The 22,592-nt window shown below is 40.3% G+C and overlaps 1 protein-coding gene across 1 annotated transcript in view; it reads right to left on the bottom strand.

The window, feature by feature from the left end:
* Positions 1-1,457: 1,457 nt before the first annotated feature.
* The window catches only part of GPRIN3 (GPRIN family member 3), a 70,814-nt gene continuing 49,679 nt past the window's right edge, over positions 1,458-22,592 (bottom strand). Inside the window, exon 2 of the mRNA XM_025386813.1 lies at positions 1,458-6,396. Coding sequence (XP_025242598.1) covers positions 3,940-6,270 — 2,331 coding nt within the window. The 5' untranslated portion in view covers positions 6,271-6,396 and the 3' untranslated portion in view covers positions 1,458-3,939. The remainder of the gene's footprint in view (positions 6,397-22,592) is intronic.

Genomic DNA, 22,592 nt, shown 5'->3' with positions numbered 1-22,592 from the left:
CATATACATATATGCAAACCTTATCCTAATGCATTGTTTTTCTTTATACTGATTCATAAAAGTAGACAAAGGATGTGGTGAATTATGTGTTACTAGGAGTAGACAAAATTTTAAACACTTGGCACAATATGTAGGAGGAAGAGAAGACACACATTTCTCACATTTTGGCAGCAAAACAGTAACAAAGTGGATGCAGAAAAGGCCAAACAATTTATATTAACAGCACACTTGCACATATCCTCTGTAAACACGTTTTAAAGTAACATCTTACTCTGTTCTTGGTATGCTATATATAGGGATTCCCAGAATGACAGGCATTCCCAGAAATGAGAGGAAAAACATTAGTATAAGCTAGGAACAGTGAAACCTCAATACGCTATAATACAAACAAACGCTATTTTCCTCTTCTGCTTTCTACTTTAAGACAGTAAGCTCCTATTATGAATTTGGTTCTGAAATCCAGCCTCTAAGGTATATGTTACACATGCATATTTAGTTCAATTTAGTTCAATTTTTATGTTTAACTGTATAACACGGTGAACACTGGTAATCAAAACAGTATCAGAGAATTCTCAAGATTAAAAAAATCATCAAAGATCAAATTACATTCAATATAGATGAACTTATCAAGGCAGGAAACATACTAACACATTTTATAAATATTTCATTTCAGACGTGAACAAAAAGGTTTCTGGTTAACCTTGACTTATCAATCCGTTCAACTTTTGCCAGTGACCCAAAGCACAAAGGTTAATCAATATTTTACTCTATGTAAAGTAGTTGGTCTGTGGCATTCGAAATCAATCATCCAGAAATACATAATTAGAAAAGCATTCAAGATAAACAAATGACAGCTAAAGCTGCCACATTTTTCTCATGGTCATAAAAATAGAACAATCAATCTTTAAATTAAAAATTTTAGTATTCACTTGTTAAGTGGCAGAGCATCTTAATATTTTAAATGTTGAATTGTCTTCCAGACATGGAGTTCTAACTCATTTTTTTACTACTGGTTTAAGGAATATTTTCTATTTCTTGATTCAATAAAATATTTCCTCCATATATTTCACAACAGAATGCATGAAAAAGAACCAAATCATATCTAAGAGAAATGAAGGGTAAAACCAGACAACTTTCAACCCAATGTGTGTCATGCAGGTAAAGTAAGGAAAAAACTGAGCAAGTTCAAAGAGTCTGCCACGAAAACTGTTTTGCAACTTCATCTGTTGAATGAACCTTAGGTTTTACAAATAAGGTATACTAAATGGTTTTATTGTGAGAGTAACTTAGGGGAGGTATCAAAATATAAAAATGCTGCTGTCTTGAGTAGGTCCCTATCTTATTTATCCATCTGAAGATATATTTCTGTTATTGTCCTTAAAAGCTGTTAGTTCCATAGGACTTAATGAGCAACAAAACAAACAATATTTTTGTAATATTTTGTGACAATCTCTTGAGTGTTGTACAAGTGAATAATTTGGTTCCAGCACCGAAGAAAACCAGTTAAACTTAGCACATTAAACAAATTTTCTTAAAGTTTTGAGAGGCATAACCACAATAGCAAAGCTAGCAATTTTAATGTATTTAATGTGAGACAAATGCCTACAACTCTCTCAGGCCTCTGCTTCATTTAACTGTTTAAAAATCATGTGGTTACTCTAAAGTCATGAAAATAAATATTATTACCAGATGCGAAATTCCTTATTCTCGCCTATTTTAATGCAGGGACAGCCTGTTCTAGCCACTTCACAGCAGAGGATTACCTGGGGCCACCCATCTGGAGTAGGCACTGTTGACAGCTGCTACTGTGTACACAGGCTGTACTCTGTGTATACACAGCATGTATGCCCATGTGGGAGGGAGAAGCCAGCTAGCGAGAACTAGCAGAGAGATTATGTCCTGGCAGAGGCATCTGAGACAGAAGTGACACGAACACAACTACAAATGGGTATTTAAGGCCCAAAGAGAGAGTTTTAGGCTGAATCTCTAATCATTAATAGTAATTTGCTTGGTAATTTGATGGAAATTTCGTATTACATAGTATTGTTAATGGACACCAATGGGTAAGAAACTGAAAAATGTGCCTTATTAAAAAATTCCTTCTAATTTCCAAATATAACAACTGTAACAACTCTCAGGCTCTGAGGAATACTGGTCCACGTATGCAAGCTTTGTCTACAGTTAAACTGCTTCAGAATAAATCAAAGGCTTTTTAGGTTGTGCCGAGTGTAGGTTGTGCTGTTAAAGTTCAGGAATGATTTTTTTCCTGCATATGTTCAGAATGTGCAAAACAGAATTTAAGTGAAAAAAGCCAGAACAGATACTGTGAATTGACTGTACCCACGGGACACATGAGTCTCTAGAGAGAATACCTATGGTTAGATACTCTTTTCTAGCTCATTCCGGGGAATGAGTTCAAAGAGGGCAACTGGTGCCCCTCCAGCATCTAAGTCTGGTTTTCTAAATGCAAAATGGAGACCAGCACTCCCCCAACAATGTCTGCAGAAGGGAAGCCTTCCCAGGGCCGTTGTTCATTTTTCCTTTCCACACTACTCCAGTTCTCAAGCCAATGCTGCTCATCCAGGCCAGTGCCTTGGAGGACACGCATGTGTCTTGGGACACGCATCTCTTTTGGAGACACGGTAGGGCCAAGGTCCCAGGAAGTATAATCCACCCAAATCACAAGCCATGTTTTCGTAAAGGCCTCTTCTTTCATTGGGTTTGAAGGATATTATGGGTATTTCTCTTAAAATCAGTAAGTTTGCAGAAGTTACCCTTTTACTCCAGAGTATACACTTAAGCAATTAGATGATAGTAGTCTATGTACAAAAATTGTAAAGAAGCTCACATTCTAATTTGGTGTTGATCACATTTGTTACTGGAAGTTACTGAACCCAATTAAAAAAAAATCACAAATTGCATCCTGTTTACAGGAGTCTAAATTAAACATTGTTTTTGTTACTTATGAGGCTTTTATCATCACAGAAAAAGCAGTGTTTGCTAATCTGCTATTTATAGTTCCTTACCAGAACCTTAGCATTCTCAGTAGAATGGAGAACACCTGCACAATATCAATTTAGTATTATCCCTAATTTGATGACGCTTTTTAAGAATTCAGTCCCATGTACTTCCTCTAGGGTAAGAAAATATGAATATGTCTGGTCAGAATCACAGAGAGGCGCCTTGCCCCTTCAGTGCAAGAAAATGTGTCTATATAAATCCATGTTTAATGTAGGCAGTTTTCATAGTCAAAAGCTTAGCTAATGTTCCTAATATAACTTTCTTATATTTATTAACAGCTATAAGAAGGTTTATAAAAAGAGTTGTCTGCAGATGTTTACAAACATCAATTCAGATTTCATATTTTACACATTTAACTGCTTTTATTTAATGTTGTCTGGCCTAGGAATGAGTCAAATTTGTTCTCATTTTTTTTCATTCCGGTTCTTATCACCTATTTAAAATTTGTGTGATTACAGCACTCTTACTGCAATAGGACTAGAAATTATAACAATGTTTTTGCCAATAGTGTTTTTGCTACTTTCAATATGAAGCAGGGATTTTAATGGGAATACTATTGTGTGCTAAATTGAGGCAGTAATACAAAATAATACATGTATAATGATATAATAATAATGCTATTTCTACGAAAAACATCATATTTTTAAAAACCCAGTGAGTATTATTTTCAATTTATTAAGGTTGCAAACCTTCAGCGAAGCTTGTTTCTCTTCTCTTGTTCCTTCTTTCAAACTGAAATGACATTTTTGTTTATAGAGCTCCAGGTCAAAGGATCTAACAATTTTTAATAGCAATTTCCTATAGCGAATACTTGCTTTTTCTTCCTAGTCTTGCAGCAAAAAGCTAAGCAAGCTTTGACATAAAGGGACACATGTGAATACCGTAAATTTATACACAAACTCTCATAAATACTCCCTTTCAATCTAACACAGAAGAAGGGGCAGGGCGGACGCAGCAGTTGGGGCGTCGGAAGTTCTGCAGCATGGACTGGAAAACACTGTGCTGCCTTCCTTTGAGCTTCTTATTTGAAGAAGAATCTGAGGAAATGGATCTCCGGGTCTGGCTATTTTGAGTTTTGACTAATTTCTCATGTTCCCTGATTTGTCTTTGTAAATGGTTCTGGATCGCAATTCCCAGGGACTCTGCGTCCAAGGACGCACCATACACTTCCCAGGTCATTCCCTGCTCATCCCACACGACGTCCCTGACACGCTTGGACTGTTTCAGCTGGAGCTTGGAGTCTGCACCGAGCTGCTTTTTCTTATCTCCCGGAGCGAGTCCTACCTGAGCAGCAGCTGCTGTCACATTTAACTTTTGCTCCTTGAGGAACTCGCTGACGCGGCTGGGCCTGCGTGGGCTGGCTTTGACCGAGCGAGATGGGGTCTTCTTGCCAGAACCTGGGCTGGAGTCACCCATGGGATCAGATGGCAGGCTCAGGCTGGTGGCTGTCTTGGTCTGTCTGCTTTCTTCTAAGGTGCTCTCCTGGTTCTTCCTAATTGGGGAGGGTGTAGGATTAGCAGCTGATTCTGTGCCTCCACTTTCTTGAGATTTAGGATTGAGCAGTAGGGTTTTGGTATCGGAGGTATCAGTGCCAGCAGACTCTTTTTCTTTTACTACCTGAGGAGATGCAGGCTTCTTTTCCCTTGCATCTTCTTTATTAGTGGGATCCAAGCTCCCAGAATGGTCAGCTTTGCTGATAGAGCCACAAGAGTCAGATAGTTTGCAACCTGGGTCTGTTTTGTGACCGTTTGTGGTTTTCTCTGCAAACTCAGATGGCCTGGTTTCAGATTTCCCCAATCCATAACTTGTTTCAGCTTGACTGCATGCACTGATAGAAATCTGGTCAATGGCGGTAGCTTTCAGGGAGCTAGAATTAGTACCTGCGAGCTTTTTAGCAGTTGGTTCTTCCCCTGCTGGAGTCATTCCTGCTAACCTCCCATCTTCTTTACACAGATGCTGGGCATTACTGGAGGCCAAATTGATTGACGAGGTTTTAAGGACCCCACCTGGTAGGCTCACTAGTTTATTTTCCCTTTGGAAAGTGGTGGGCACAGCTGCAGCTGCCTGAATGTGCACCTGTGGCATGATGCCAGGGCACTGGCTGGACTCCTGGGGGGCTAGCGTGCCGTCAGAGAGCTCCAGGGTGTGGCTCCCACTGCTGTGGCAAATGACACGCAGCTGCTCTTGTTCGAAATGCTCAGGAGCAGGGCTTTCCTTCAGAAATGCAGTGAGGATACTGGGACTGGTGGAGACGGATCTGCTCTCCACACTCGCCACTGCCTGCACCTCCGCATCTTGCCAAGCCCTGCTGGGAACTTCCTTGATTTCACCTTCAGCTTGGCTGGTCATCGTACTGGCTTCTTTGAACCTTGACATCGGATGCTGTACTGGTAGCAGCACCTTCTCTGGACCTGGGGGACATGCCGAAGGTTCGCTAGTGAGAGGGGCCGGTTGAGGTGTCACAGAAGTTGTGCCCTGGGGGCCCGAGGCAGTGACAGAGGGCTGCTTGTTCTCTGAACATCCAGGTTCTCTAGTTAGAGGTTTGCAGGACCTCATTTCAGAGTCACAGATGGCTCCCTGCCTTTCCCCTTCAGGTCCACCTACAGGAGAGGATGAGTGACTGACCACCCTGGCTGCTGTCACTGGAGTCTGCACTGTTCCCTGGATTGTTTCTGGGGAAGGAAACTCACAGGACACCTGATCTTTGCTGCTACTGAGGATGTCTCCCACAGGACAACTTGGTTTCTCAGGTTGCTCTCTATTTGAGGTTCTCTGTGATCTCCTCAGGGAATCTTCAGGTGCGGATGAGGTGATGGCATTGGGCTGATCACCTGGGATGGACTGGCGGGTGTACTGATTGGCAGGCATTGTCAATGGTGTGTGTATAAGATCCCTTCCTGCTGCAGAACTCGGGGCTGGCGCTGCAGGCTGGCTGCTCCCTGGCAGCTGGGAATTGCCGGGAGAGTTGAATGTGGCAGGTGCTTTCTCCACTTCATTGAAGACACCAGGAGAAGACATACCTGGCTGGGTGGTCTCATGCTCACAAGCCTGCATCAGGGCTTCGGCAGCTGCCCTGGGGCTGAGGTCTGGCTCTGCAGGGGCACCTGAAAAGCCATTGGCATTCTTACACAGGAGAGCTGGTCGATGCCGAGGTGAGGCAGCCTGTGGCTCTCCTAGATCCTCTTCTTTTCCGGAAGCTGCAATCAGGGAAGTTTTAGCTGATCTGAGAGGGTCAGGTACAGTCCCCATGGAATTTCTCGTCAGGAGCACTCCAGAGCTCTCTCTTGGGTAGTGTTCCCACTGGTAGGGGAGGGGGAGTGCAGTCAGAGCTCAGAGTGATGACACAGTCAGGGATGATTCCTCTGAAGAACCAGTCTGTGAATCAAGGAAACAGCATCATTAATACACTACGTCGCTTAAGGATTGAAAAATAAACCAAACTGTCATTTTTACAAGAGCACATTAAAAACTTTTCTTCCTATATCTGTTGATATAAAAATAGGCCTTTGGGGAGGGAGAAGAAAAAAATAAATAAAAATAGACGAGAAAAAGATTTTGAAAAAAATTATAATTACAAAAATGTTATTCGGATATATTAGTTTCTGCTTGCATCCCGCTAATGTCTAGCAAATAGGTTTTTCTTGTATCTACCAAAGTTTGCTAACTACCTCAAAAGTTACTGGTGCAATCTGATTTAGCAGATATCAGAAAATCCTGTAAAGCCACTCTAATTAAATCGTTAAGTAAGTATTGAAATAGGCATAAACAGATATGTGAAATAGGAAATCTAGGGACAGATCCAAATACAAATGGGGACTTAATCTATGACAAAAGAGGCATTACAATTTGGTGGTGAAAGGCTGAGCTATTTCATAGAAGGAGCTGGCAAACTGTTTATTCATCTGGAAGAAAAGAAAAGTAGATCTTTATATTATACCAATTCCAAAAATAAATCCTAGGTGGATGCAGTGGATTAAAGGTTAAAATATAAAATAAATAAATAAACTCATATAAGAAAACCTAGGAATCATAAATGTAATCTAGAGACAGGTGAGCTAGGCTTTTTCTGAGAAGGTAGACACACTGTAGGAGAAAACATAAACATAGGTGACTAAATAATATTCAAAACCTGAATTTTATGGCATGACAAAAGATGCCATAAAAAATACAAGATGTTTGGGGGAAATAAAAAGTGTATAGCCCTAGAGGGCAGGCAAAAATACCTATAATATAGCAGGAGCTCTTTAACATTTACAAGGAGACCAAATAATCCATTGAAAAAATGGGTAACAAATATAAGAACATAGTTTACAAGATACGAAATTTAAATAACCATCAAGCTTATGAAAAGACGATCAAATTCATCTGTAGTCAAATAATGCCAATAAAGTAACAATGCAATTTTACTTCACACAAGTTGCATCAGCAAAAACTTTAAAAAAATAGACTTTTAATAGTAAGCCCTAGGGAGACCTAGCAAAAGGAAGTGTTTTTATTAATTGTAGGTGCAAATAAATATGTATTGTTACAGCTTTCTTATGGAGGCAGTTTAACTTTTAAAACTAAAAATACACATTTCCTTGACTCAATGATACCAACTCTATCAACAGAAATAAAAACACCAACATATATGAATATGGGGACGTTTCCTGAGGTACTATTTATCGAATAAAAACAGACTGGTCTTTATAAATAGGGAGAATGATAGGATAAGTCATGACATATTTCTACTACAGAGTATTAGGCAACCAGTAAAGTAAATATTCAGCTATAACTTTTCACATGGAAGAGATTTCCTCAAGGTATGACTGAATGAGAAAAACAAGGTCCAGAAAACGGCATATACATTCTCATTTTTGTAAAACAATGACCTAAAACACTGCATAAGTGTGCACACAAACAGGCACACACAGAGATATGTTTGTGTATGATAACATAAATTCTAAAAACATTTGGAATGAGACATACTAGGTTTTATTAAATAGAGGGGGAGTGATAAGCTGGGGACAGAGAGGGGAGATGAAAGTACCCAAAGGTGGAGAAATGCTGAATTTAAAAAATCTGAAATGATTTAGGGCATATGATTATGTAAAATTATATGTGTGTGTTTATGTATAAACTTTTTTTCTTTTTTTGAGACAGAGTCTTGCTCTGTCACCTAGGCTGGAGTTCAGGGATGCAGTCATGGCTCACTGCAGCCTCGACCTCCCAGGCTCAAGCTATCTTCCCACCTCGGCCTCCCAAGTAGCTGGGACTACAGGTGAATGCCACAATGCTCAACTAATTTTTAATTTTTTTGTAGAGACAGGGTCTCTCCATGTTGCCCAGGGTAGTCTGCAACTCCCGGACTCAAGTGATCCTCCTGCCTCAGCCTCTGAAAGTGCTAGGATTATAGGTGTAAGCCCATGGACCTGGCCTATAAGCATTTTTTAGAAAGGTAACTATACACTAGGTCATGTGGATAAAGCAATGGCTCAGAAATTAGTGGATGACTCTGTTTTAATATTTATCATTAATAAGTCATGTTACCTCAGGCTAATCACTTAATCTTTCTGAACCCCAAATTGACTCACTGGCAAAATGAATTAAATGATTTCTGAGGATCGTTCTAGCTCCAAAATTCACGGATTCTACTTCTTTGCACATGATGAATAATACATCAAACTGTATGATCTTCACTCAGGCTACAAAGTGTCAAAATAAGGCAAAATCAAATCCGGCTGGGCCCAGATTTTGAAAATACATAATTTTATCTTTTAGCTCAATGTAATCCAGCAGACCTATTATCACATAAGATCTAACAATAAATAGAATGTATTTTCTCCTCTACACAAGTTCTTCCTTCTAACTTCATTCTTTATACGAATAGGTTGAATATTTTCCCATCCCTGGTCTTACCTGCTTTCTGCTCAAACCATTTCTCTAGGTTTCTCTTCTATTTTTTCCTTACCCCAGTATTCTGTTGCAAAATCATTTGCCCTGCCTCAGCCAGTCTTTCACTCTCTTTTGCATTTGCGTTTTTTATACTTTTCCTCCCACTGTCTGCCCTCCTCATCCTCAAAAAACCTAAACATTCTTCAAGGCCCCACTTAAATCCCATTTTTTTTCTGAAGCCCTCTAAAGACTTCAAGTTATGAAGTCTCTCTTTTCTTAAAAAAGAACTCCTCCAGGTTAGTTGGTCATCTGTGTCCTTTGCATTGTTCTTTTTATGCACTGTTTTTGCTCCATTGTTACTTACATAAATGCCTCATTTTCCCAAAAACACTGCAAGCCCCAGAAGGAAAAGAAAGAAGCCTTTTGATTCTTTTCTGTTGACTCTACAGGACACAGTGCAGGGTCTTGTGTATAAAAAGTTGTTAATTGATCCTGTTACCCTCCAAAATGGCCATTATTGCAGCTCTGCCAAATGTCAAACTTACAGGAAAATTTGATCCATGGCATGAAATGTTAATAAAAACACAATGTAAAAGAGTGCTTTTGGAAGTGAGAAAATGGTGTTATCTTACTTATTAAACTTTATGTATCTGTAATCCAGGTTTAGATAACTAAAACCAAGAACACTGAACACCTGCTATGAAAAGTTGGAAGGTCTCATAAAGCCAGGGACACAGAATATCTCCTGTGTTGTAAGGCTGGTGTCAAGGAAGCTTGTTCGCCAAAGAGGACTATAAAACACGAGCAGCTCAAAGTTCAGCAACTGAAAGTTAAAAGATTTAGATGAAGATGACTTCACAAAACTCTCAGAAGTCCATTGTGTTCACTTCCATTTCCAACACACAGCTAACTGTTAGTTTAACTTTGAAAGTGTTTTATTTCATTTGCTTTGCTAATAGAGGTTTAATTGTCCATCAGTTGAAGATCAAGAAGAAAAGCCCAAATTGCTTGGCTAACACCTGGCACTCGAAATCTCTGTATTTATACATAGATAACAAATCAATACTACTCTCCAATCTGTCTGCTAATGGAATTGTCACAGCATCTCCCCGAGCCCAGAAGAGACTCCCCCAAGCTCTGAACCAACCCTCCTTCCCTCCCTCACTGAATGGCAGAAATCTATGGGCTCCAGTAGGTCAGACAAGACAAATCGGACATTTAAAAAGTATAACTACTTGTTGGTTTAGAGTGGGGAGTATGTGTCTTTATCATCAACCAGAGTCCATTATGGTAAGATTTAATAACTTGGACTAAAAATAAGATGCAAACAGATGGCTCCCAGACTGAATGAGTCCCTTCTACAGAAGGGCGTGTTGCATCAGAGTGTGTGTGTGTGTGTGTGTGTGTGTGTGTGTGTGTGTGTGTGTGTGGAGTGTGTGTGCTGCATGGTTTTCTCTTCCTCCTTCCTTTCCCCTTCCCCTTCCCTTTCTTTTTCCTTCTTTCTCTTTTTTTAAACTTCTTTTTAAGTTCAGGGGTAAATGTGTAGGTCTGTTATATGGGTAAACGCATGTCACAGGGGTTTGCTGCACAGATTACTTCATCACCCAGATATTAAGCCTAGTACTCATTAGTTAGTTTTTTCTGATCCTCTCCCTCCTCCCACTCTCCACCCTCTGATAGGCCCTAGTGTCTGTTGTTCTCCCGTATATGTTCATGTGTTCTCATCATTTAGCTCCCACTGAAAAGTGAGAACATGCAGTTATTTGATTTTCTGTTCCTGCATTAGTTTGCTAAGGATAATGGCCTCCAGCTCCATCCATGTTTCTGCAAAAGACATGATCTCATTCTTTTTTTATGGCTGCATAGTATTCCATAGTGTATATGTATCACATGTTCTTTATCCAGTCTATCATTGTTGGGCATTTAGGTTGATTCCATGTCTTTGCTATTGTGAATAGTGCTGCAATGAACATCCACATGCATGTGTCGTTACGACAGAATGATTTATAATCCTTTGGAATAGACACAATAATGGAATTGCTGGGTTAAATAGTAGTTCTCTTTTTAGGTCTTTGAGGAATCGCCACACTGTTTTCCACAGTGATGGAGCTCTTTCCCTATTCCCTTCCCTTTCTTTTCCTTCTTTTTCTTTTGAATTGAAGAGATCTTTCATACAAATCCAGATTTCTCCCTTGCTTCTATTTATTGTAAGGTTTGCATTTCCAGATGGCATCAACTAGGTGGCACTGAGAAGAACTGTCCCTCTTGATGGGCGGGGACTCTCCAAGTGACCCATTCCCCAGGAGTCCTGCTACACTTGTTAACATTACTTAGCTGGGGTTGTGTGTGCAGCTGGGTTTGAAGACCTTGTGCTAAAAGTACTGACAAAGTAGACTTTCCACTCTAATTTTCAGGCCTCTGAGGGCAGTCTGACATTGTGTTTAAGAACATGGACTCTGGGGCAGACTCCTTGGATTAGAATATCAGTTTCACTACCTAGCTTTAGCTCTGTGTGCCTGGACAAGTAACTCAATCTCTCAGGGCCCCAGTTTAATCTATAAACTGAGGATAATAATAATACTGCCTCACTGGGTTGTCATGAGGAATAGATTTGGCCTTTAGAACAAACAGCATCTTGGCACATATTTAGCACCATATAAGTGTTAGCCTCTTTTAGAAACCTTGGTAATTTAAGCTTTTATCTATGTTAAAGAAAAAGTTATTCTGACACTTGTTAAAATGGTAAGAATACTTTATTTAGGACTTTTGTGATGGGTATCAAGAATATTGCAATAGGGTAGAGAGATGGGCCTCAAATTCAAATACAACAAGAACAAGTAGAGATATATAGCCAAGGAGAGGTTTGTGGTGGGGGGCAGGTGTGTCAGTGGATTTAAAATTACTAAGAGGAGACATCAAGTGAAGGGGGATTTTTACTAAACCGCTTAACAAATTCTTGCTGAAAGCATGGTTGACCAAAGTGATCAGATGTCAGGGAGGGGGAATTCTCTCTAAACTGGCTTAACAAGATTCTTGCTAAAACTGGACTCTGCAAAAGATGAACACAGATGCCTAAAGTCAAGACCTGGTTGAGAGGAGGGCTCAGCAAATAAGGATTTTCTTAAAAGACTCGCTGTAACATTATAAATTCTTCCTGAATTGAGCAGAAATCACACAGAAGCTAATGGTACTCTAAGTGAGTTTGTCTTTAAGTTTAATGGGCACTGTCTCCTTAACAGCAGACTCTTTTGGCACCTATCCTTCAAATCATGAGCAAAGACTTAAAGCCTTGTTCTGGTAATACAGCAAGACTGCAGGGTAAACATTATCCACCTTTTACAGGGAGGGAAACTGAGGCCCAGAGGCTAAGTAACCCACTCAAGGTGGAATACCTGTAATTCTTGTTGAACTGAATTCTAATGGATGCTAATGCCTGGGCCCTTCTTATGCTGCTTCCTTATTAACTGTAACTCTGAGAAGAAAATGGAAAGAAAGAAAACATTTTTAAATTTTTATAGATATCTATATATCTATATATATCTCCCTAGAGGAGAGGGAACCTTCTATTTGCAAGTTATTTGCAATCCAGGGGCAGCCTAGATGGCATTAACATCCACGACAGTGACATTCATAACTGGTCACCTTAGGAAAAGTCCAGCCAGCTTGTTGAAAGCTGACACTGCCACTGCCCATTCTGAAAATAATGAGTTCCGCTACTATGCCACACTGCCTATTTTCATAACAGACACCTGCACTTACTAAGAGAGGCAGCAGGGAATCTGAACCCTTTGTGACTTCCCCCAAAGCCACGCTGATGGGAAGAGCATTAAGCAGAAAGGATGGGGAGAGGTGTGGTGGCCCTGGACCGACAGGAGGCTGATGCAGTACAGGTCATGGTGATAATCCTGTGGGCAGCAATTACCTTAGCCCACTTCGGAACCACTGCACTGCTAGAACAAGGGCTCCGGGATGTCATCAAGCCTCTTTACTGATATTAAATAAGAGTTACAGGGACCTCAGTGAGCACCTTTCTTTCCAGCCATTGGACAGCCGTTTTTAGTAATCAGATAGCTCATGCAAAGACCCCCAGAGAACAGCAAGGCAAAAAGTAAGAGATTACTAATCCTCAAGAAAAGAGTAAAGAAAAAACATCATCTGGCATCCTATTCAATCTCATCTAATTGCTCCCTTTAATTGGGAACTTTTGCCTGGGTCATTTGCATTCTGAACCCAGCAGATTGTGCCAATGCAGAGTTTCAAGGAGAGGTGATTCAATCCCAGGAAACACCCACAGGCTGGGAAGAGCAGTCCCTTCTTCTTTCTTTGAAAACATCATACCCTGGCACTAACAGCTGCCTAAAATGCTCTTTTTGAAGACACTAGCTGAAAAATTGTTTTGCCCTTTCAGACTGTGGCTAAAGCAAGTCAGAATGGCTGAAGAGAAAGGAAGGCTGCTTTGCTTAGTGCTACTAACAGTGTCATGCAGACTTTCAATTATAATGGTTACTTTAATAAAAGGCTCACGAGAAACAAGCTGCATCCCTTCTCCCATCCAGTTTGTCTTTTCAACATTGTTCTAGAAAAATGAGTGCATGACCTGTTATCTTACTGAATTCCACTGTAAGCAGGACTGGATAAAAACTAAGAGGTTAAAAAAAAGGGCTTTAAGAAGCATGATGACCCTAAATATCCCCCCTCTTTTGTCAAATACAATTTGAACAGATGGCTTCTAAATTCACAACAGATTAGAATCATGGGACAGCAAGCACTTATTTCTTGCTTTCTCTATTGCAGACACTATTCTGTATGTGAACTCATTTACTCCTTTGAACAACTCTATAAGGATGGTCTTCCTGTGTGCCCTGCTTTGCAGATCTGGAATCTGAGGCAAAGTCACACCACTAGTGAGTTGTGCAGACGGAATTTAAATCCAGACCATCTGGTTCCTGAGTCCATGTTGTCCACCAGTTTTACACAGGGAAGAAAGACCTTTTTTATTTTTATTTTTTTGTGGAGGCAAACTCAATGACTTGGGCAAGCAGCATCATCAGACAATAGGAACAGTAACAGAAAACTCAAAAAGCATAGTGGTAGAGGAACACTCCTTTAAACCTATTACTAACCCAAGCTAATACAGAAATTCCTGCTCTTCATAACGATTAATCCAATTTGGACATTTTAAGAGCCATAGACTCTTCTGAGAAGTTGATGAAAGCCATGAACCCTGTAGAATCACATGCATGTATGTGTGCACACACACATATTTGCAGATCATTTTAGAAGGTTTATGCTTGGTGTTGTAGGGGAGGGAAAATTCTTTTTCCTCTTACCTTCCTGGGTTCTCTGGCTGGAGCCCTGAGAACCCAGGAAGGTAGGAGGAAAAAGAATTTCAAAAGAAAAGCATATGACTGTATTTAATATAAGCTTTATGTGACATAGACGCCTTCATAAGGAAACGAAGACTTGTAGAAATGGTTAAGTCTGAGCATTGTTTTTTTTTGTTTGTTTGTTTGTTTTGAGACAGAGTCTTGCTCTGTCACCAGGCTGGAGCGCAGTGGCGCCATCCTGCAACCTCCACCTCCTGGGTTCAAGCAATTCTCGTGCCTCAGCATTCCGAGTAGCTGGGATTACAGGCACAGGCCACCACACCCAGGTAATTTTTGTATTTTTAGTAGAGATGGGGTTTCACCATGTTAGCCAGGATGGTCTCTGTTTGGGTGAGGGTGAAAGGACAAGATGGAGGAAGGTGAACAAGAAGGCACAATCCATGCTGCTTCCCGGTTCTTCCTCACCAACTTGCCCGGGCGTGGGAAAATGCAGCCCCCCCCCCACCCAAGATGCAGATCAACTGAGCATGGGCCAGGTGATGTCAATCCGAAGAGATCGCAACTTACCTGGCCACGCCTATGGAGACGCCCCTATCACGCCCTTATCCTGACCACTGCCCTCCCCCTTCCAGTACCAATGCATAAAAGTCCCCGGCTGCTGGCAGGAGCCGGCATGACTTCTTCAGCCCCTCCTACTTGTGGACCGGAGAACCTCACCCGAGAGCGCCGGTGTGACTTCCCTGGCCCCATACTTGAGGACCGGAGAACCTCGCTGGAGAGTGTGTGCATATTTGCAATAAAAGACTGCCGCTTTCTTATGTACTTTGGCCTCATGTTTAATTATTTAGCTCTCCTAAATTAAGTATTAAATTAAGACAATTATTAAATTAAATTAAATTAAGACAGTCTCCATCTCCTGATCTCGTGATCTGCCCCCTTGGCCTCCCAAAGTGCTGGGATTACAGGCATGAGCCACCGTGCCTGGCCAAACCTGCGCATTTTTATAGTAGGGTTGATGAAGAATGGAAAATCGTGGAAAAATGTGATAAGACAAATGGGCAGGAGCTAAGAGTAGTAAACTGCAGGAAACTTAGCAAAGCCTGTTCCTTCACTTGGATTCCCTCTGGCTATGGGGAGGGTGCCCCTCACATGAGGGTCTTATGAGAGAGAAAGGGGCGTGAAAGTCCTTCCTGTACTTGCCATTTCTCAAATTCCTTCAGCTTAAAATAGTCACTCTGCCAAGGCGCCCTATTTCGGGGTAATGTGTTCTGAGCCCTGTCACTGGCAGCCTTTCCACGGCTGTACATCAGTATCCTTTTCTCTGTGGCACTGGAAAACGTCACAAAATAAAATGGACCTGCTTCAAAGACTTGTTGTGAGCTCAAATGAAATAAGTTAAACACTTAGCATGCTGCTTAGAATATAATAAACAATCATGAGTTATTATTCCTAAAAATTAGTATTTTGGCATAATTTATCTATGGAGGCAGGAATTATGCAATACATTTTGCAGAGTCCATCTTACATGGTCCAACATTTAAATAAGTTTACTACATGTTCCCCCAAACCCCAATCTAAAGACTATCACTTGAAGAGGTAACATTTAGCTAACTTGAAAATTAACCCACAATGCGCTTTACTCTCATTCAATAAGGTGAGAGGAATAGACTTTTTTGCTCCGTTTTCAACAAAAACATTTTTTTTTAAGCTTGAACTCTTCTCCAGAAGAAGTGATTAAAACATTTAGGTTTGTTATTCTTACCTTCTCTAATCAAGCTGGATCTTATCATCTACTTGGTTTGCCTGACGAATATTCAAATCTGAATATTTTCTTCTTTTGCAGCTCAGCTTTGAAGGACTTCAATTGCAAGCTTATTTTAATTGCAAAGAGAATGCAACAGGATCTCAGGGCTAAGTGGTGGTTAAACAACATGCTAATAGAAGTAAACTAGGCAGCTTCCATTTGCATGTTTTTGCATTTGCATTTTAAAATCCTGTGTTAGATATGATCAAAGCTGCTCTGCATCCCAATTTTCTACAGGATATATTTAGCACCAGTAAAGTGCCATTCAGCCTTATGAACAAGTATTCTTGTCCTTGCTGCATTCTTGACCTTACTGATCTTGCTACCGTTTTCCCTGGCTGCCACACTGCCCCCTTCTACCACCCCCAACTATTCCAGGTTCTCATTAAAACAAGTCTTCCACTCCACTTGCTTGCCTTTTGGCAAAGGCGTCTTCCAAATGCAGAGGTGGACATCTAAGTGGGAGACCCCTGCTGCGCTGTAACAGGCTGAGAACTTATTGGTGATTTCTGCTTTTAGCTCACATCAGACACCACCAAGTTTTTCCTCTAGTTCCCCAACTTGGGTTTTTTTTTTTTTTTTAAATTGAGATGGAGTCTCGCTATGTGGCCCAGGCTGGAGTGCAGTGGGGTGATCTCAACTCACTGCAACCTCCATCTCCCAGGTTCAAGCAATTCTCTTGCCTCAGCCTCCTGAGTAGCTGGGATTACAGGCATGTGCCACCACATCTGGTTAATTTTTTTGTATTTTTAATAGAGACGGGGTTTTGTCATGCTGGCCAGGCTGGTCTAGAACTCCTGACCTCAGGTGATCTGTCCGCTTCAGCCTCCCAAACTGCTGGGATTCCAGGCGTGAGCCACTGCGCCTGGCCCTACTTGGGTCTTTAATCACAATGGAGGATGGAAAAATGTCTGGTGGTAATATATATGCAGTGAGGAATCGAAGTGGAAAGGGAGCTGTTCACTGAGATGGTGCCTTAGGGCTCTTCCACTCTTAGAGAATACGGAGAAACCCAGGAATAGGCAAAGTTGTGAAGCAGATTCCTCAGGGTCTTATGGTCTATACCTGCTCTGTGCTCCCCATTTGCTGTTTGCAAGGAGAACCAGGCTGCCTGAGAGAATCTGGGGTGCTCTGCTCTTGAGAATGAACAGCTTCTTTGCTGGGGCTGCAATCTTCAGGTTTGGTCTGTCAGTTGTGATTGAAAAAGCAAGGGAGAGAAGGAAGGAACCCATCACTCTCTTGCTTTACAGTGTGTAAAACATTAAGTTAGGCATCGCGAGTACATAAAGGTTTTGCTTTTTGCCCTTAAGGAGATATCAATCTTTTTGAGGAGACAAGACAAATTCAATCAGAAGCTATAAGTGAGCAAGAATGTATATAATTAAGTGACTTAATGCGGTGGTAATAAACTACTTTATAGATGTTCAATCAGGGAAAAGGCCAATATTTCTAATTCAATTGATGTTTCCTGTATTCTGTAGGCTAGAAAAAGTTCTGTAGGCTAGAAAAAGTTGCCCCTATGTAAGTCTAAAGAAAAGTGAACATTTGAAATAAGAGAAAGGTGAATCAAGTAAGGGTGAAAAAGAATGGTATTTGATTAAAGATAAAATAACCCCTTAAATCATACAAAGACAATTAAGAAATACTGTTGACATCCATTCATTCATTTAATAAGCGGACTGCCTTTTTGTGCCAGATATTCAGTATACAAATATAAATAAGATACACTTATGTCTACGAGGAGCTCACACTTTCTGCATTAAACAGAATTAAAGTGTTATAAAAGAAACAGAACACAACTCCCCTAAATGTACTATAGAAGTACAGAGGATTTATCATTTTATTCAGCATAGATCTTAAATTACAGTGGAGAATCCTAAGCTTTGTGAGATGTATTTAATATGATCAAGAAGAGCCAGATGTTAATCTAGGGTAGAGTTTCTCACCCTGGAACTATTGACATTTTGGACCAGATAGCTTGTGGCAGGGAAGGGAAGAAAGGAGGATTGTCCTACGCACCGTAGGATGTTTAGCAGCCCATCCCTGACCACTCCCTAGATCCCAGTAGTGCCCCCACTTCCAGCTGTGACAATCAAAAATGTCTCCAGACATTTCTGGGAGGACATAATTGTCTCTGATTGAGGGAACCACCAATCCAGGAGGTAAGCATATTCACCTTTGATAGACCGAAACGTCCTTAGAATGAATGCCTGTGAGTTGATGTAAGAGAACTTCCTCCAGCTGGATATGACTTAATGATATAGTTTTCGGCTCTCCAGTCAAAGAGAGCACTTCTCATACTTGACCTGTGAGAATGCAAATTAGTATAATTCCTATAAAGAACAACTTGACAATGTTTATCAAAAATGCCAGGTTGTATACACACTGACTCTGCAATTCCACCTTAGGTACTAATGTTGTGAGTAAAATAAATAAATGTGCTAATTGATATATGCACAAGGTTTTTCACTGCATGAAATAACAAAAGATTAGAAGCAATTTAAATGTCCATTAATAAGAGTTAGTTATAAAAATTATACTATTTTTATGTAATGAATACTAAGCAGCCATATTCAATAATGAGGAAGCTCTTTAAGAATTGATATGGGGCTGGGTGAGGTGGCTCCCGCTGTAATCCTAGGACGTTGGGAGGCTGTGAGGGGGCGGATCGCCTGAGCTTAGGAGTTCAAGACCAGCCTGGGCAACATGGTGAAACTTCACCTCTACTAAAAATGAAAAAAAAAAAAAAAAATGAGCCTGGCATGGTGGCACGCACCTGTGGTCCCAGCTACTTGGTTGGGAGCCTGAGGTGGTGGAACTGTTTGAGCCTGGGAGGCAGAGGTTGCAGTGAGCTAAGATGGTACCACTGCATTCCAGCCTAGATGATAGAGTGAGACCCAGTCTCAAAAAAAAAAAAAAAAAAAGTATTGATATGGAATAATCTCCAAAATACATTTTTAAGTAAAACAACAACTAAAACAAAACAAAAATCCAATAATAATAACAAAATTTCAAGATACAGACATATTTTGTATGCTACCTTTTGTATTAAGAAGAGAAAAATGAGTATATTTGCTTGTAGATATATAAAATATTGTTGCAAGGATTAATAAAAAATTGCTATCAGAGAAGGAAAATGGTGCCTGGGGAACAGAATGGATGGAACAGTTTTAGCTTAACATCCTTTTGTATTTTTGGAATTTTAAACTATATGAACTTATTACCTACTCAAAAATAATAAAAAATTTAAGATCTGGTGCTCCTCACCTAGGCAAAACTGAGCAAGCATGCACTCCGAAGTTTCTGTCAGTGATGATGGATTCGTGCTGGTCTATGCTTCAACACCCTTTTCGTCTGCTCTTTGCTGCACGGGGAGGTCAGCCTGGCCATGCAACTAAGGAAACCATAATTTTCTTATCCATCTTGGTTATCTAAAAGCTCCAAGCTGGGCAATGTGAGTAGTTTTCAAAGTCAACAGCTGAGAAATGCTTTTTAAAGTAATGTCTGTTAGGTCACAAAATAAAAGTTTACTTAAGTTACTTTTCCCAGACTTTCTGACTCCTGTTTATTAGTTGATTTCTCTGCCCTGCCCACTCCCCGCCACCCGCCTACTTTCCTATTCCTGGTAGCTCTAGCAGTTGGTTTTCAAATCATACATTCCTCAAACAATAAATCCAAAGATGACCTAGACAAACAAGTACGAAATTAAGTCAAAACATCAATAAAAATGATTAAGAAAAAACGGCGTTTATTTTTATTTCTCTAGTCTGTATTTTCGGAATTGACTAAATGTCAACCTACAAAATTTAGAAAAACATATTTTAATTGCCAGTTATCAAATCCACCTCTTCTGTCAGTACTGGGCTTAACTGAATTTATCATATCTCATGAAAGCTCAATATTATACTAACTGCCCTCATTTAGTCAATGCTAAACACTTACCCTCCACTTGCTGCTAATGTTACCTTTGTAAAACAAACAAATATGCCACTTGTCTGTACACACACACAAAAAAGTTTAATGGTTCCCCATTCACCTACAAAATAAGATGTGTATATTTTGGCACAGTTTAAAAAATGTCCTTCACTATCTGATCCATTTCATTTTCTGATCTGTATGTTCTCTTATTGAGATAGCCAGGTGGGAAGGGGGTCTCCAGAGAATCTCCAACCAGCCTGTGCACTGCAGGGAACGTGCAGTGGGGTGGAGCCCCAGGAAGTCTGCACCATTTGCGGCAGGGAGGAGCCTGGCCCTTCCTCTTCCTGTGTGAAACCTGGGATTCAAACGCCGGGCAGGAAGTGCTCTAGTAGGGACTCAGGCCTTGGGAGAGTCCCTTTTCCCCCCTTTTCTTCCTTTTCACTCAGTAAAACCCTGTCTTGCTAACCATTCAAATTGTCTGCGAGCCCGAATTTTCGTGGCTGTTGGACAAAGAACTCCATCTTTAGCTGAACTAAGGAAAAAGTCCTGCAGCATTATTGTCATTTGTCAGACTCTGTGTGTTATTTATGTATCTGAAAACAAGCTTCAAAGAAGGATTATGGTCTTCATTTTACAGATGAGGAAACTGAGGCCCAGAGAATTTCAGCTTATCCAAGGTGTGCATTTACTAAGTAGCAGAGTTGAAATTCAAAACCAAGTCTGACTCCCAAACTCATGTTAAGTGTCTCCAAGAGTACAGAATGGGAAATAAACATGAACTCATGATGTATGTGGATAAAAGAAAATACAGACAAAAGGGGTAAATTTCAAAAGCATTTTTGAAAAGTAACTTTGCCCCAAGATCTTTTCTGATAACACCAAACAGCAGCAATTGTTCCATTTCTCCTCTTCTATATCAGTTTGTTGTTTTACCAACCTCAGGACACTTTGCACATATTGCCTCTTCTGTAGTTTCAGTGTTTGTCTTTCCAAACCTCATGTTGAAATTTAATCCCCAATGTTGGAGGTTGGGCCTAGTGAGATGTGTTTAGGTTATGGGGGTGGATTCCTTGTGAATAATGTCCTCCCTTGAAGATGAATGAGTTCTCCATTAGTTCCCATGAGAGCTGATAGATAAAAAGAGTCTGGCACCTACTGTCCCTCTTTTCCTTCCTCCATCCCCATTTCATCTCTGCACACACTAGCTCCCTCTTGCCTTCTACCATGAGTGGAAGCAGCCTGAAGCCTTCTCCAGAAGCAGATACGGGTGCCAGGCTTCTTGTACAACCTGTAGAACTGTGAGTGAAATAAACTTCTTTTCTTTATAAGTTACCTAGCCTCAGGTATTCCTTTACAACAACACAAACAAACTAAGCCTTATACTTGGTTATTTTTTGGCTGCCTTCTCTTCCCTGCATGCTTGGGAAACAGAGTTCTAGGCAGAGGGTGCAGCTGGTGCAAAGCCCCTGTGCAGGGGCTCATGGGGAAGAGTGAGGAGTTCAGAATGGCAGCTGGAGCCAACCAGGTGAGGAGAGAATAAGGGGCAAGATTAGAGACACAAGGTGGAGGGATTTATGCAGGGCTTTGCGCATGCATCTATTTGCAAAGAGGTTCCTGCAGACCAAGCTATTTCAAACTGCAAGTCCACTGACTTCCACTCTCTGCCACTTCTGAAGCCCAGCTGAACTTATTATTTTTTTCCATAACATTAATCACCTAAAATACCAAAACATTTACCCATTTATTGTGAGTATTATATATGAAATGTCTTCCCCTGCTGGAATGCAGGCTTCAAGGGGCAAGATTTCGTCCTTTTTTGCTCATTGATACCCTAAGTGCCTAGATCAGGGAACAGCCCATGATAAGCTCTCAGCAAACACTTGTTAAATGAATAAATACCGCCTTTTGTGTTTTAGACTGCATTTGTAGTACTCTACAGTTTTTATGGTTTTCAGTTAGCTTTGACTAATTGCACTCAAAGATAGATTTTTCTCTGAGGACATATATAGGTGAGGTAATCATACATCCTGGGTGTTTTGGGAATAATTATAGTTCAAATTCTAAGCAATAATGCCACCATAAGTATTATTATGCTACTCTCAATTTTCACTTAAGATATGGTTTTAATATAATGGGATATAGATCAGTGTTTTGGGGGGCTAATTTAGATAATAAATTCTATTCCTCTAAAGTCATCTGCTATGGAGACAGGAAATTTCTAATTCTATTTGTAGATAGGGTACATCTTATTTGGGGACTTGTAAGCAACTGATTACAATACTTCTTTTTGTTTAAAATACTTTGGAAAATGTAATAATAAATACATTTACAGAAAAATACCCCAAATTAAATAATATTCTTTCAAATTTGTCTTTCTAACCTAGGGAATACTTATTATAACTATATTTGCTCCTTGGACGTTTTCTGGAACATTTAAAACTTTGTGATGAGTTCATTAGGGTAACAGTGCCTAGGAACATATGTTGACCTTGCAGACTACTATGCTTTAGAACAAAGCTAAACATTAAAATACTGTTTCCCTTCCAATAAAATTTCAGCTGATGCTTATTTATTATAATATACCATGAATTATTGGGCTTGCCTTCCTTCCTTCCTTCGTTCCTTCCTTCCTTCCTTCTACCCTTCCT

This window comes from Theropithecus gelada, chromosome 5, assembly GCF_003255815.1.
Source record: "Theropithecus gelada isolate Dixy chromosome 5, Tgel_1.0, whole genome shotgun sequence".
NCBI classification, from domain to species: domain Eukaryota; kingdom Metazoa; phylum Chordata; class Mammalia; order Primates; family Cercopithecidae; genus Theropithecus; species Theropithecus gelada.
The sequence above is the reverse complement of the archived record's forward strand: the minus strand, read 5'-3'. Positions and strand labels throughout refer to the sequence as shown.